General features: G+C 40.0%; 1 protein-coding gene across 4 annotated transcripts in view; it reads left to right on the top strand.

The window, feature by feature from the left end:
• The window catches only part of kcnma1a (potassium large conductance calcium-activated channel, subfamily M, alpha member 1a), a 214,507-nt gene that overhangs the window by 130,456 nt on the left and 68,354 nt on the right, over nt 1-15,697 (top strand). For 2 of the 4 annotated variants that reach the window (XM_084323923.1, XM_084323922.1), the window contains exons 8-16: nt 177-347; nt 3,517-3,608; nt 10,103-10,213; nt 10,346-10,451; nt 11,935-12,017; nt 13,396-13,465; nt 13,563-13,718; nt 14,095-14,204; nt 14,723-14,791. In XM_084323923.1, coding sequence (XP_084180049.1) covers nt 177-347; nt 3,517-3,608; nt 10,103-10,213; nt 10,346-10,451; nt 11,935-12,017; nt 13,396-13,465; nt 13,563-13,718; nt 14,095-14,204; nt 14,723-14,791 — 968 coding nt within the window. Of the gene's footprint in view, nt 1-176; nt 348-3,337; nt 3,430-3,516; nt 3,609-10,102; nt 10,214-10,345; nt 10,452-11,934; nt 12,018-13,395; nt 13,466-13,562; nt 13,719-14,094; nt 14,205-14,722; nt 14,792-15,697 lie in introns of all 4 variants that reach the window. The other 2 variants (XM_084323924.1, XM_084323925.1) reach the window with 1 other exon arrangement.

Genomic DNA, 15,697 nt, shown 5'->3' with positions numbered 1-15,697 from the left:
TCCATAGATAGATTTGATTGGTATATTGTGTATTGTGTATTGTTTAGTCATTGCATTCCATAAATTATGGTCTCAAATTGTCATCTTTACTGGAAAACACAAAAACCCTCTCCTTCGCTGTAGTTTGTGTTGTTGTCCGTGTGTACCGTATGAAGTATCTTGACCTCTTGTTCCAGGTGGAAAACTCAGGGGACCCATGGGAAAACTTCCAAAATTCCCAAGCACTTTCCTACTGGGAATGTGTGTACTTACTCATGGTGACTATGTCCACTGTGGGCTACGGAGACGTTTATGCAAAAACCACCCTGGGACGTCTTTTTATGGTCTTCTTCATCCTCGGTGGTTTGGTAAAAATACCTCTTCTTCTTTTGACTTTATTAGTAGAATAGACTTTATTAGTGGAGTAGACTTTATTAGTAGAATATTCTTGTTTGAATTCTCCATTCAACTAAGTCATCAACTTTGTTTTCTTCCAAATGCTGGAAAAAAAGGGCTGCTCCCTGTTTGTCAATTGAACTCTATCTCAAACCCGCCCTCTTTTCTTGGTCTTCCAATCACATCAGTTGTGATTGGAGGATCAAGAAAAGAGGGCAGGGTTTGAGATAGGTCAAATAGTCTAAACATTTTAGCCGACTTAAGTATTTTGTAGTTGAAAATGTGTTTATTGTCTTGTTGTGTCCACACCACATTAGTTATTTCTTGGGAGATTATATAGCATATCTCTGGCATCAGAATAATGTTCAAAAATATTTGCTTTGGTCTTTAAATCTGCACTATGTAAGACTGACACCCTGTGGCCGTGAGAGGTAACTGCACAGTGTTTGAACATTGAGGATAAGAGAAAACAACAAAAAAGAGCATTCCTTCAAGCACAGTAACTTTGGGCACTATTGTGTACATTTATGTCATTCACATTTTATGCTCTAGAAATGAGAACGTAGCCTTTTAAGGATTTCGGGGAATTGCCCAAAGAGAAGAGGTCGTACGGGCAATTCCACCGCACTTCATGCATCACATTGCTGTTCGGATGCTTTTCTCTCTGTGAACCCAAATCTGTGATTTATGTTGCTAAAGAAGTGATATTCTTTCATGAAAAAGCTACATAGTGCAGGTTTAATAAAAGCACTAGCTTTAAAGAGTCCCGTCTGTACTATTGCATTCATTTGCAGAAGGACAATATAGGGAACTCAATATTCCCAAATGTATTGATTAAATCAATCAACAAATCGCTATAGTCGACCATACCCCATCATTATTAGTCGACTAAGAATCAAGGACAGCCCTACGGTAAAACCTTCAACCTGTGTTGAAATAGAAGCACTAACTGTTGTCTAGTACTCTAATGTCTCAGTCATCAATGTATGTCGTGTACTGTTTGTAGCATTGTCAACACAACTGTAGCAGTTCAACTTGAAGCTACATGTGATTCGTCCTCCATTCTGTTATATGTACCCATTGTACAGTATGTCAGTGTCAGTGAATTTGTTATTAACTTTTGTAAGTATACTGCGGTTTCAGGTTGGCCCCGCCCCACCCTCCTGCTTCCCCCCACTTTCCAACAAACACAATGACAGGGAGATGATTTATAGAGCAGCCTGATGGATGTACTATTTATAGCACAGTATGGAAAGCTACACTCGACATGCTTTAGCACACAGATTCTGAGACAATTCTAGGTAAAAGAAAAACAACAGTGAACGACAACAAGGTTTCTAGGATATTAAAATGTGTGTAAACACGTGACCCCATCTAAATACCCTAGCCAGGATATTAACTAGTATCTGGGATATTGATTGTGCATGTAATCCTCTGGACGTGATCCCAGACGAGTATTTTCCAACAGTGCCTTTAGCAATTAGGCGAGTCCATCTGGAGAAAATATAAGGGAAAATCACTTTGACATTGAGCGCACTCACACAGACACATTGACACTAGAATGGCACTGAGAGAGATGCAACACACCCGCTCTACAGCACACATTGACCCCATTCAAGAATACTAAGAATATGTAATAATAATATTATATATGCATAATTATGTACCATACGTCAACCTTGCTCGCATCCCCACCTAGCATCCCTCAGGGGGAAATCCTGTCATCGTCGCCATTTTGGTCCTTAGTATACTGTATACACCAATGGCAAAAATCCTCGATCACCGCTGTCAGTCTTTGAACGATGTGAAAGAACTTCAGAAGTCAGGGTCCTTGGCAGGCTGTCAACCTTTCCACCAAGATGGAACTAAAGCGGATTAAACTGTGAGTGATTGCATTACCCCCATCGCTCTTTGCGTGCAAATGTATTTAGCAAAAGTGTTCAGCTCCTAGTATAAACGGGTTCAGTGGAATTGCGATTGCCAGGGAACAGCTTGGACCCGAGTTTATTTCCTGTTGCAGTGTAAATAATCCTTTTAGCAGCGCAAGGTCTTTAGAAAAGAAAGGACTAGACATTGCCAATGTTTCCTTGACAACAATGCAGAAATCCAATGCTCACAGGACAGCGCCATGACAGCACTGGATCCAGGATCATTCTATTTAAGTGAATGAAAGGTTTGGAAAGCGGGTCCCAGTAAGCGATCCAGTGGTTGTCTACTTTGCTGACCAAAACCCTTGTTGTAAGAGAACTCTGTAGCAGTGTTTGCTAGTATCAGTTGCTGAAAGGAAATCAAATGTAGTCCATTTAAAATGTTCACACCATCACGTTTTTAGCACATCTTGTCTCATTGCACAACTACTTAAGAGTTTGCACACCGACAGCTGTGTTCCATTCGGCTGCACTGTTCAAATCAACTCTGCATCTGTGTTTGTTGGACGAAACATGGCACATAGGACTTCTTCATTTTTATCACTTTGTTTTTTTGTTTTTATCACAGATTGACATACTGACTGTCAACTGTGTAATTCTTTTCTGCTTCTTTTTTTCCCTTTTCTTTTTAAAGAAAAGAAATCTCAATATCCGTAAACGCTGGCATGACAATATCCTTTCCGTATATCCCCCATACTTTTTTCCCCCTACCCCTCAGTCGCTGCAATGTAACCTTGATCTTCAAGGTCGAACTTGAAGATTTGAACCTTCAAGCTACATTCGCACTGCTTTCTTCAATCCCAATCGACTCAATTTCAATCCTTTGTTTATTTCTCACTTTTTTTCTTTTTCTTATTCTGTTAACAAATATATACTAATACTATTCCTATAGGCCTACATAGTATTCCCTTTTTAAAACTTTTTTCCTGTTTTACGGATATCTCTATAAGCAAAAAAAAGAAATCTAGAAGACCTGCTCTTCTTTTGCCTGTCTTTTTTTAGTCTTTTCTTCTGTCTCCTATTCTTCTCCTTAGGCCATGTTTGCGAGCTACGTCCCTGAAATCATAGAGTTAATAGGAAATCGCAAGAAATATGGCGGTTCCTATAGTGCGGTTAATGGGAGAAAGTAAGTATTCCGGGAGGCTCTGCTGCCCCCGCCGCAGTAGAATCTCTCTGCATGCCCCTTTTCTTTTTTCTGTTTTCATGCATGTAGGCCATGTTTGCTCGCTACGTGCCAGAAATTGCCGCTCTCATCCTTAATCGGAAGAAATACGGAGGGAGTTATAACTCGACCAGAGGCAGAAAGTAAGTCAAACAAATGAGACAACCCCAAAAATTACACAGTGGTGTGTGGCTTTTGTGTGACTCTCTAAGTGGTCCTCTCGTCGAAACAGACGAGGGAAAAAACAAAGCTAAATAACTAGATAGCTAATAAAATGTTACCTGAGATTTAATAATCTCGTAAGGATTCAAAGTTAATGAGTTATAAGTCACACTGTGAATGAAGACTTGGGCCATGCTGATTGTAAAAAACGCTTCTTTGTACATTGCTTTTGTATATGTGTGCGAACTACTGTTATCATTGCTGCTTGACATGAATAGTCGTTTGCTTTCTAGAAATGTAGAGGTAATCATTTGCTATGCTTAAATGTTTTGTTGTGTATATGTTAAGCTGCTTACGTGTTTGTTCATGCCTGTTTATTCGTGTTTGTAAATCATACATGTTTGCATCTTTCACAATCTATTTCTTTCACCATCCTCGCCCAAACTCGGTCCGCTAGAATAGCGAATCTCAAATTCATATAAATGTTTTTATTAAATACAATATTACCCCTCATGCACATAAACACACATGCAGTACAAATATTCCCCCTGCAAGTCTCATAGGCCCCAATTATCTATGTGCATTTATCTATATTTCATTTACTCTGAAATGTTCCTTATTTGGGAATTTTTTTAATGTAGCCTATATGTTAAAAAGAAAGAGAAACAAAAATTCTATAAACTGAAGATTTTCATTAAAAGCCAACTACAATATGATCTGCTTCGGAAGTAATCAATCAACCTTTATTTACCTGTATATTCAAAATACAACACTAACTAAAGAGCAGAAAACTACCTTAACCTCTTAACATTCCTTCAAATTTAGCATAAAACTCCATCGAATGCATACCCAAAGTAAATTGAAAGCTATTCTTGAATAATTTGTAGCACATGGATAAATCTGTTCTCTTTTGAAAGGCTTTTTCTAAACTGACGCTCATTGGTCGTTTGGTTTTATAACCCGAGATTGGAAGCACGTAATAGGTTGTGCTTTGTGTCCATCAAACGGCGGCCTTTAGCTTTCAAACAATGTGCGGCTTGAGATTATACTAAAACAATGGGACACCGACAGACGAACGTGCCGAGGGCGGGCCGTCGGAACTTTAATAGATTAATAAACATATTATAAACTGGATTGCGACTTCAGTGTTGATAAGCCCTCACTCTTGCATGCCATCGCTTTCTTGCTTAATCTTTTATTGCTTTATTTTCTTTGTTTTTTCCTCGCGGGAAAGAGAAAAAGATTGTATATTGTATTGCTACAATATACTTTTCTTTTTTTCTAAGCCTCGCTATACTGTATTCTTGGCCTTTATCTTCAGTCCGTACCTACACCCCTATGGGCTAAATGCAATCTTGAGATAAGCACATCACTTGAAATGTCACATTAAATCTTGCATTGATGACAATTCAAGCGATTGCTTCTCAAGTTATAGTTGGATTCTGCCCTCTATAGTATGCAAGCCATTCTGAAGAAGGTGTGTTCACACCGAAACGTCATGATTACAGGCTGCCAATAAATTTGGAAAAACCTGGAGTGCGTGCCTGGACATTGTTTCCCTATTTTTTATGCCCTCTATAGTATAAATGCCTCTCAACCCTCGGAAACAAATTTCAGATTCTCTTGGCATTGCTTATAATAGTTTTTGTTGTTGTTTACATTGTTATGAATGATTCGGAATAGAGGCCTTGCACAAAATGTTTGCGTAGTTCTGTAATGTAGCGTTGTTTTGTACATGGCAAGAGACAACGATTGCTGTGTGGAAAATATACATGTATTGATATACAAGAAATATTTCAACAAAAACATGACAATTTGGTCTTATTACTGGATCTCACAAACAAGTTACAGTGGAACAGTAACACCATGCGTTTCCAGTGTTTTACCTATTCTACCATTGAACAGGCATTTTCTTTTGAACATGGTTACCAATGGTTACAGGCAGCCATACTGGAAGAAAGATAACTACACAAACATTCTGTGCAAGGCCTCTATTCGTTCAAGATAGTCTCTTGAGTCAAATCTTTGTCTGACTTTTTTTTTTCTTCTTCCTTTTCATAATTTTTTATTTCTCCCTCACAAGCATGATTGCAGTGGAACTGCTCTAGGTTCAGATTAAACTGCATGTCGTCTCTCCTGTCACTTGTTTATTATGTCTTTATGTCTATGATATTTTCTTTAATCCATAGGTAAAATGTATGTCAATGAAAAAATGTCTATGTCATGACCTCTATGATCTCTATGACCTCTACATTAGGCAATGTCTAAGCATTGTAAGCAAGTCATGAGGCACATCTGGTATGCTAGCATTATCCATACTGTTGTGGGTTGTTTTCAGTGTTAAACAACCAGTCTTTTTCGGGAAGCAAATATTCTTCTAGAATCTAAAACCTGAGCCTTCATTTATTATACGGTCAAATTGAATGTGATTTAAAAAAAAAGAAGAAGAAATGTTTGCATCTTAGTTTTTGAAGTTTTTATAGCTTAGTTTTCAGTTTCTATAGCTTTAACAACAATTATCTTAAAATTAATTTATATTGGTTCAAGCCCAGCTCTCTGCGTTGCTACCAGCTTGGCTGGTCGTTCATACTAATACAATTGGCAGTATTAGGGGGTGGAAAGCTGGTGGGTGGGGATCGGACGTTGTGGACAGCGACTCCTACAGGTCTGCACAGTAGAATCAGGAAGCGACGAGGGCGGCGTGTCCCTCCCACGCAGACCCTCGCCGCTGAGAGATCGCGCTGTGCAGGTGAAAAGATGCGACGGCTGCCTCCTCGAGTACCGGAGGGGACACGTGATGCAAGGCTTCGTCCACATTGCAGCCGGCTTGTGGGAGGCATGGCCTAACAACGTTCGAGACAGGGGAGGGTAGAATTGGACAATGCGACGGGGGGACGGGAGAAAAATAAAAAAATGGGGAGAAAAAGTAGATTATTATATTGTGCTAAACTGCTTTCAGATTATGTTTGTTTTATGATGTCAAGGTGAGCCAGTTGCTAACTGGATAGTTTTAGTATTTTATATACCGGTAATTGTTTGCTGGTTTTATTCATGAATCGTCACCAACTTGATATTTATTGTTCTTGTAAGGTTATTGATATGACATTTTTGTTGATTCCTTTTTTCTTTTCATTTTTGTACCTTTTCTTTTTCCTCTTTCTCCTCATTCTTCCCATATTCAAATGTTAATTTTCCTCATGTGCCCTTCAGTGTTATCACACTATATTTTCATAAATGTAAACAATTAAATAAATTCTTTTATCCATCCTAAAACAAAATATTTTATCATTAAAGCAGGATACTCCACTTACTCTGCAGCAAACGCTCATCATAATGGACAGAGATAAAGTAAACTAAAAATAAATACACTGTACGCTACTTGTTATGTTCTCAGTTTGAAAATCACATTGTGAATTTCATTACTGTCAAACATGTTTTAATCCGCAAATGTTGTGTATATAGTTAACTACTATAAATAGCATTACACACTGCAAAATTGCTGCAGTGTCTGCTCGCCCCAAACAAGTTCAGTTCTTCGGTACAAAAAGTTACATTATGACGAAGATTTTTAAAGGTTTATTCCTGTTTTTCCCCCCTCAAATGGTTGCTTGGCCTGAGGGTAGTCTAAGAACCAATGGAAACTGTAAAACGTAGCCACATGCTAATGCTAAATTAATGGCAATCATATGGGCAGTCATGACATATTTTCTTTTCTTTTTTTATCCCCATTTAGCATAAAACATTGTTGTTGCCTATACTGATTAGGGCTGACCTCGACTAGTAAAAAATCGACTAATCGATCGAAAGGAGCCGTAGTCGACTGCCAACCTCTTAGTCGAATGCAAAAAAAAGAAGATTATAATTTTATATTTTTTTTTAATCATTCTTTCCAAAAGCAAAGAGACCTAGAAGCATGGCTAACACTAATGGTGCGCATACCAGCGAGGCTAACTGCCTAAGAAAACGGGCACAGAGGCAGTGGACCAATTGCATGCTTTCGCAGAGGACAAGAAGCCTTCAGTCGACTCCTTCAGACATTAAGCACCCCCCACAGCCCAAATGGAATGATCACCCCCCAATTTTTATTTGAATATATATATATATATATATATATATATATATATATATATATATATATATATATATATATATATATATTATTTTTAGGGGCAAATCTCGGCCAATCAAAGTCGATTATACAAATCCTTAAGGACAGGCATAATACTGATGTTAACTCATTTTAGGTGATTTAGTCAAGAATTGGCCAACATGCTGTGACAGTTACCATCTAATACTTCCACTCCATAACAGAGAACCCAACCATGAATGCCAGTTTCACCTGGATATTAGACTGCTCTCAGGCCAAAGAACCATATGAAAATAAATAAATAAATAATCAAAATACAAAATAAAAAGTAATTATCCTTTTAAATAAAGAAAATACCATTTGTAGCGAAGTCTAACACAGCGTGGCCTACTTCCACATCTACACACTGTATGAATCAAACCGTGTGGACTAGGTTTAAGTTACCAGCTGTTGCACCCTGTACTGTGCTGCCCTGTACTGTGCTGCAGTCCCTGTGTGAATGTAGCCTTTTCTGCATCCACCCTCTCCAAATTTAGACAGAAATAACAGCTCTCCCAAAAGATAAATGGACAACAATAACAACATGAAAAATGTTTCTGTGATATACATAAATAATATAATAAATTCCAATTCCTGTCAGGTGGAACCTTGACTGTACATAGAGACAAGGTCAAGTGATGAGCTGGATTATGAATACACGTACCGTGGCGGTTTCATAATCCCGACAACAAAGGACGTCTCTCATCCTTTATAATCTGACACGGAAATCCTCAGTGTGCTTTGACCTTTGATCGTCTTATTTTCTTTCAATCGGTCCGCCCACACAGTCATTGTTATAGAAACTGCAGTGCTAGGCGGCTGGGTGGCGCAGCGGACATTGCGCTCGTCACCAACGCAAGAGACACCGGATTCGAATCCGGCTATCGGCGTTGCCTCCGGCTTGGGCCGGCCGTCATACTAACTCAATTGGCAGAGTTAGCGGGTGGAAGTCGATGGGTGGTAATCTGGACGTTGTGGACAGTGACTCCTACAGGTCGGTTGGGGGACGCCTGCACAGCAGAGACAGGGGGTAGTGTGAGCCTCCCACACGTTACACCTCGCCAATGAGAGTCTGCGCTGGCAGGTGAAAAGATGTGACAGGCTGCCTCCTCGTGTATCGGAGGGGACACGTGATGCAAGGCTTCTATCCTCCCTACAACCGGCCAGTGGGGGGCATATGCGAGCAACGTTCAAGACAGGGGAGGGGAGAATTGGCACAGTGAAATTGGGAATGAAATGTACCTTCCTCTCACATCAATTGCAATATTACGGTTTTAGATTCAGAATCAGGCTTAAAGCTGCACTAATGTAGTTTTAGTTGAAAAACCATATACTATGTTGCGGTAAATGTGGGAAGACGGGACATTTCCCGGGGAAATTAATATCTACCTTTACCCAGCAGGTCTGTAAATGTGAGAGGAAAAAACACACCACAGCCGTTCAATTATGTAATTAAAGGATCCTTGCGTGGCTGTGGCTTGCTTTCCTCTCACATTTACTGAATGTAGATATATCCCAGGAAATGTTGTGCAATTTTCCCCCACATTTACCGTAACATATCCAAAACATGTTGGAGCAAAGTGAACTAAGAATATGCTTCCGTGTAACACTGTAACATGTGTAGTAGTAGGACCCAAATGCAGGACACAGGCAGGCAGAGGCAGATGGCAAAGTAAAGCCCAACACGGGCATTTAATACAGAACTGGCAGGCAGGCAGATTACAGGCAAGTAGGAACAGACAGGCATGCATACCACTGAGACAATGTCCGGACAATGAGTGACAAAGGGAATGGAACATGGGGAAATCAACAGAAGACAGCTGGGGTGATTACAAAACACAACTGGGACAGACGAGACACAAACTTAACATAGAACTGCTGGACATAAACAGTGAAGGGACACACGGAAGGGACTAGAAACACTGTAGCAGAATCAATTAATCAAAAAAGGATTCCTTGCAGCAGTATTAAAAAGTAAATGAAAATAGACAATTTTGAATTAAATATACCACCATGACAATTTTATTACAAGATAAAGATGTAAAAAATACATGTCATATGACGTTGTTATTTGTACTAGAAAACTATACCGTCAAATACCGTTATACTGTCAAAACATGCGTTTATAAAATAATAATCTTAAAAGAACATGGTGCTTTAAAATAACATGGTGCTTTAAATGCTGCGCCCCTCACTAGCTCTTCCCTCTCACCATTCCATTTCAATTCAATATTTGATTCCAGATTCAAGGATGAAGATGAAACCAGACTTTTAAATGTATTTATTTGTTTTACTTTTATTCCAACTATACTATTCGGTTTCATTGTTATTCTGCACCTCGTTTTCTAGGCACATCGTGGTCTGTGGTCATATAACACTTGAGAGTGTGTCCAACTTTCTAAAAGACTTCCTACACAAGGACAGGGATGATGTCAATGTAGAAATTGTTTTTCTCCATAAGTAAGTACATTAATGGTCTACAAAACATCCTAGTGCCTGAAAATAAAAAAAATAATGAAAACATTTAAATGTATTTAAAATCATATACTGAAAAGGTATCAAATAAGGCATTATTCCCTCTCTTTCCCTCAGTATTTCCCCTAATCTTGAGCTGGAAGCCTTGTTCAAGCGCCACTTCACACAGGTGGAGTTCTACCAAGGGTCCGTCCTAAACCCACACGATCTGGCCAGAGTCAAGGTAACAAGGCATTAGTTGATGCTATTCCAACTGTGGTCCTGAAATGACCTACACAGCTAAAGGGAATGTTTTTAAAGGAACATGCCAATATTATGGGAAATGTACGCTTACCGTCTTCTCCACAGTCAGACAAGAAGATATATACTGTACCAATTTCCTCTCTGTACGTTCAGTAGAACGCTATCCGGCTCCAAGCTAACCTAGCTGTTGGCCAAAAACACCTCTCCCTGAGTTTTAAGCTAGGCTAGTGGTCCATATCAGCTTGCATTAATTTGTGCTAAGCTAGGCTAAGCAAATTCCCTATAATGTTGGCGTGTTCCCTTAAACTTTTCAAGTCACAGATCCAATTTAGATTTATTTTCCCTCCTCGTGGGACCAGGCATATTGAAACATATTACAAAACAAATGACTACTTTTGTCACATGGTGACCCACCACAGCAAGGGCCCATGACTCGTTTTGGTGTACAAGCAGTCAATCCTATGTTACAAAGACGACAGCAGTTACTACGTGAAACAGAGAAAACATGAACTTTTAAGTTTATCCCAGCAAAGGTACAGTATTATTGGCGGTACAAAAAGCAGATGGTCTACACTCCATTGTATACTATCTACCTTTGTACCAACAATACCTTTGGTAGGACTGGAAATAAAAGTAATTTAGCCTTGTTTCTCTACAGTTACAAGTACTGCTGTTTGCCTTTACGGGGCACTATAGCATACTGTAGTTTGTGCATACTGTTGTCATGTTGTCATGACTTCATACTGTTGTCATTACTTCATCCTGTTGTCATGACTTCATACTCCTGTCATGTTGTCATGACTTCATACTGCTGTCATGTTGTCATGACTTCATCCTGTTGTCATGTTGTCATGGCTTCATCCTGTTGTCATGACTTCATACTGCTGTCATGTTGTCATGACTTTATACTGCTGTCATTTTTGTCATGGCTTCATACTGCTGTCATGTTGTCATGGCTTCATACTGCTGTCATGTTGTCATGGCTTCATACTGCTGTCATGTAACCCCTTTTGTGACTGTGATACACTGAATCCACAGTCACTTCCTAGCCCATAGCAAAAAAAAAATTATCACAGCGCAGGCGCACCAGGCAGCCAAAAATACGGAAATAATGCTGTTTTGAGCAGTGTTGACCAGTTTATAAAAAATATTTAAAATGTTTATTAGCAACGCCGAGCTTTCAAACCATCACGTATCGTGCAACTGTGAGTACCTTTGACATTTCTCTGTGATACTTGTATAATGAACGGTTCGGGCAGAACCAGTCCTTCATGGTCAACATAGGTTGGTTTGCTATGGGCTAGGAAGTGACTGTGGATTCACTCGGTGTATCACAGTCACGAAAGGGGCTAGCTGTCATGTTGTCATGGCTTCATACTGCTGTCATGACTTCATACTGCTGTCATGTTGTCATGATGTCATACTGCTATCTGCCCTTGTCTTCCTTTCTCCCATCCCTCCAGATTGAGTCAGCAGATGCTTGCTTGATTTTGGCCAATAAATATTGTGCAGACCCAGACGCAGAAGATGCATCCAACATTATGAGGTAGGAGGGTTTCTTGTTAAAAATGCCTAATTTTGCTGCTGATTTTTGGAAAAGATTGCTAGGCTACGTTTCCCGCATTTATTTGAGACATTTTCTATCAAATTGTGTGTCAAAGGGACACATGGCACATGCTTAGGCTATTGGTAGGATTGCTGTGCATTTTCAATTTAATTTGATGGATGTCGACAGATGTCACTGATGTTTTTAGATTGATATTATTATTAAAGGGAATGTTTTTAAAGGAGCATGCCAACATTATGGGAAATGCAGAAGATATACCCATTTCCTCTCTGTGCGTTCAGTAGAAAGCTATCAGGCTGCAAGCTAGCCTAGCACAAATTAATGGAGGCAAATACGGACCACTAGCCTAGCTTAAAACTCCAGGAGGCGTGTACCACTTGCGCAACGGATTTGATTTCCAGGGTTGCCCTGATTGGCCGCGACGGCCGCGTGACACGCCGCGGCCCCCCCCCGCGGCAGCCCCAGATGCGGCAACGCCAGGGCTGCTGTGTTTCACTGCCGCTTTCGCAAGTGCAGAGCTGTTTAATCACTTTTCCCACTGCGTTACCAGTGGCGCGACGCTGGAGTTCACTTCGCCTTGCTGAATTAAAGAATGAATAAGTTAAACGTGTCAATTCAGCAGTCAAAGTGTACTGTATAAATCTAACTTCATTAGACGGCTGACGTACGACTCTCTTGTCCATTAGAAAAAATTAGAAAAAGTGGGGATTCGAACGCGGGTCGTCCGCGTGAGAGGTTTGAGGACTAACCATTACACCACAGTGGCAGATAAATAAAATATCCATTATATATCCATTAATGGATAAGAGAGCCGTACGTCGGCACTGGTAACGCAGTGGGAAAAGTGATTAAACAGCTCTGCACTTGCTGCGGCGTTGAAGTGCGAAAGCGGCAGTGAAACACAGCAGCCCTGGCGTTGCCGCGTCTGGGGCTGCCGCGGGGCGGGGCCGCGCCGTGTTACGCGGCCGTCGCGGCCAATCAGGGCAACCCCGGAAATCAAATCCATTGCGGAAGTGGTACACGCCTCCAGGAGAGGGGTTTTTGGCCAACAGCTAGCTAGTCCGCCTCCGCTTCCTTTCAGTTGTGCTAAGCTAGGCTAACTTGCAGACGGATAGCTTTCTACTGAACGCACAGAGAGGAAATTGGTATCTATCTTCTTGTCTGACTCTGGAGAAGAGTAAACGCATTTTTCCATGATGTTGGTGTTTTTCTTTAACCTGAGAGAGCATCACACCTCGCCTTCCTACCTATACAGTGTGTCTACTGTCGTCAGGTAGCACTTCTCTCTAGTTGTTAGAGCAAGAGAGCCTTTTGTTCCTATGGTTGCTCTCACATTTCTTTTTTCTTTTTACATTAGGGTAATATCCATCAAGAACTACCACCCAAAGATCAGAATAATCACCCAGATGTTACAATACCACAACAAGGTTAGTATACACGACTTACAGGGAAGATCTACTGTAACATTGTCTAAAACTAAAGCATCAATACATAATAAACATCTCCTTCTGTGCGTCTTCTCAGGCCCACCTTTTGAACATTCCAAGCTGGACCTGGAAGGAGGGGGACGACGCCATTTGCCTTGCTGAGCTGAAGCTGGGGTTCATCGCCCAGAGCTGCCTGGCCCAGGGCCTCTCCACCATGCTGGCCAACCTGTTCTCCATGAGGTCCTTCATCAAGGTACCACCACCACTGGATTATTACTGGATTATTTTCAAGAGTAATATTTGAAATAAACATATCCTCTAATATATTGTAATCACTACTACTACTACTACAAGAGAAAAATGAATTACAAACCTTCATACTGTCTTTTACTAGTATGCACTCTGCCACTAAGGAATCTACTGTACCTTGCCTATATTATTACCTACTATGCTAATATGTCTATACTACTATGCACTAAAGACTGTATCACTCAAGTTCAACACTGTTTGATGAACAATGTACTTACCCTTAGCTGCCAGAGTTGTACCCTTCCTGCTGACTTGTACAGAACTTGTAAGTCGCTTTGGATAAAAGCATCAGGTAAATGACCTTTTTTTTCTCTCCCTAGATTGAGGAGGACACATGGCAGAAGTATTATCTGGAGGGAGTAGCCAATGAGATGTACACCGAGTACCTGTCTAGTGCCTTCGTAGGGATGTCCTTCCCTGTCATTTGCGAGTAAGTGCACCTTAAGCATTTCACTCTTTTCCTATCTTTTCAGGCGAATGTTTTCCGGGTAGGTTCTATCCAGAATTCTCACAATTCCCGAACTATAGAACCCCATATATTTTACATCATCAATGGAATGTTTAGTTCTCATAATTCCGTCTTGCATGTGAGATCTTACATCTTAAGTATTATCACTTTCTCTGTCACTCTCTTTAATCTTTTAGTTGTTATTATTTTTATTTTATAATTTTTTTTTTTTACACATGTTTTAGTTTTCACAACTTCACAGTAACTGCACAAATTCACAAGGTGCAAAAACCATAGAAAATTACTCACTGAAGTGTTCATAAGGGACCTCGTTAATCAATCGCCGTTGATGTTGTAACTTTGTAGTGTAGTCTGTTGTCGATCAAATGCACAAACAGTCTGTCTGAAACAGATAATTTTGCAACCTCTGAACGAAGGGTTTGTACAATGGTTGAAACATTGCAAACCTCCAATGTGACTTTGATGATACTCTTTCACAGACTCTGCTATGTGAAGTTGAAGCTGCTACTGATAGCTATCGAGTACAAGTCTGATCAAAGAGAAAGCAGGTAAGACTTGCTTAAGACATAAGACTTATTCTTTGACTCAAAGTCAAACTCCTGACTCGTAAATACTTACAATTAGGGATGTTCGATATTGGATTTTTTACCGATATCCGATATACCGATATTGTCCAACTCTTAATTTCCGATACCGATATCAACCGATACCGATATATGCAGGGTTTCACCCCCCAAAAATAAAAAAATAAAGGTTAAATAAATGTAAAAAAAAGAAAGACAAAAATAGATTTATATTTTTTTGAAAACCGATACAGATATTTTCCGATATTACATTTTAATGCCAATATCGGCCGACTTATCTCTACTTACAATTCATGTTTGCATGTAGTAATGTAGCTGCATTGAATTGGATTATTAATGTGTAATAAATCATGTACTGACTCAAATGTATTTCCTGTCAGTTTATGCATCCGGCACATTTAGCATAAAATGCCTGTCGATTGCATACCCAATGTAAATGGGTCACTATTCTTGAACCACTTATAGCACATGCATGAGTCTGGTCTCTTTTGAATGGAAATTCATTCAGGATTTTCTTCCACAACAGGAAGAATCACTCTAAGTGCTAATGTAATAGAGTTACAGAGGTTTGAACACACTGAAATAAAAGTATTTTTTACTTATGTCTGAATTAGTTTAAACAGATGAGGTTATGCTATAACCCTAGTTATGCGAGTACTGGCAAGCATCCTGCTTCGCCTTACTGGACTAGCTCGTTATACATATTGTATACATTGAAAGTATTTCTCATGCACCTTACATCTACCCAGCCACGCCCACTCCCGGTCACATATATAAATGTATAACCCTGTGGCGTGGCTGTGCTCTTCCTCCCGAGTCTGAAATTCATTCGAAAGACAGTCAGGGGTCCTCAGGGTGCAAAGCAGGATG

Source organism: Notolepis coatsorum, assembly GCF_963971535.1.
Source record: "Notolepis coatsorum genome assembly, chromosome: 10".
NCBI lineage: Eukaryota > Metazoa > Chordata > Actinopteri > Aulopiformes > Paralepididae > Notolepis > Notolepis coatsorum.
This window is presented reverse-complemented; position numbering and strand designations above follow the sequence as displayed.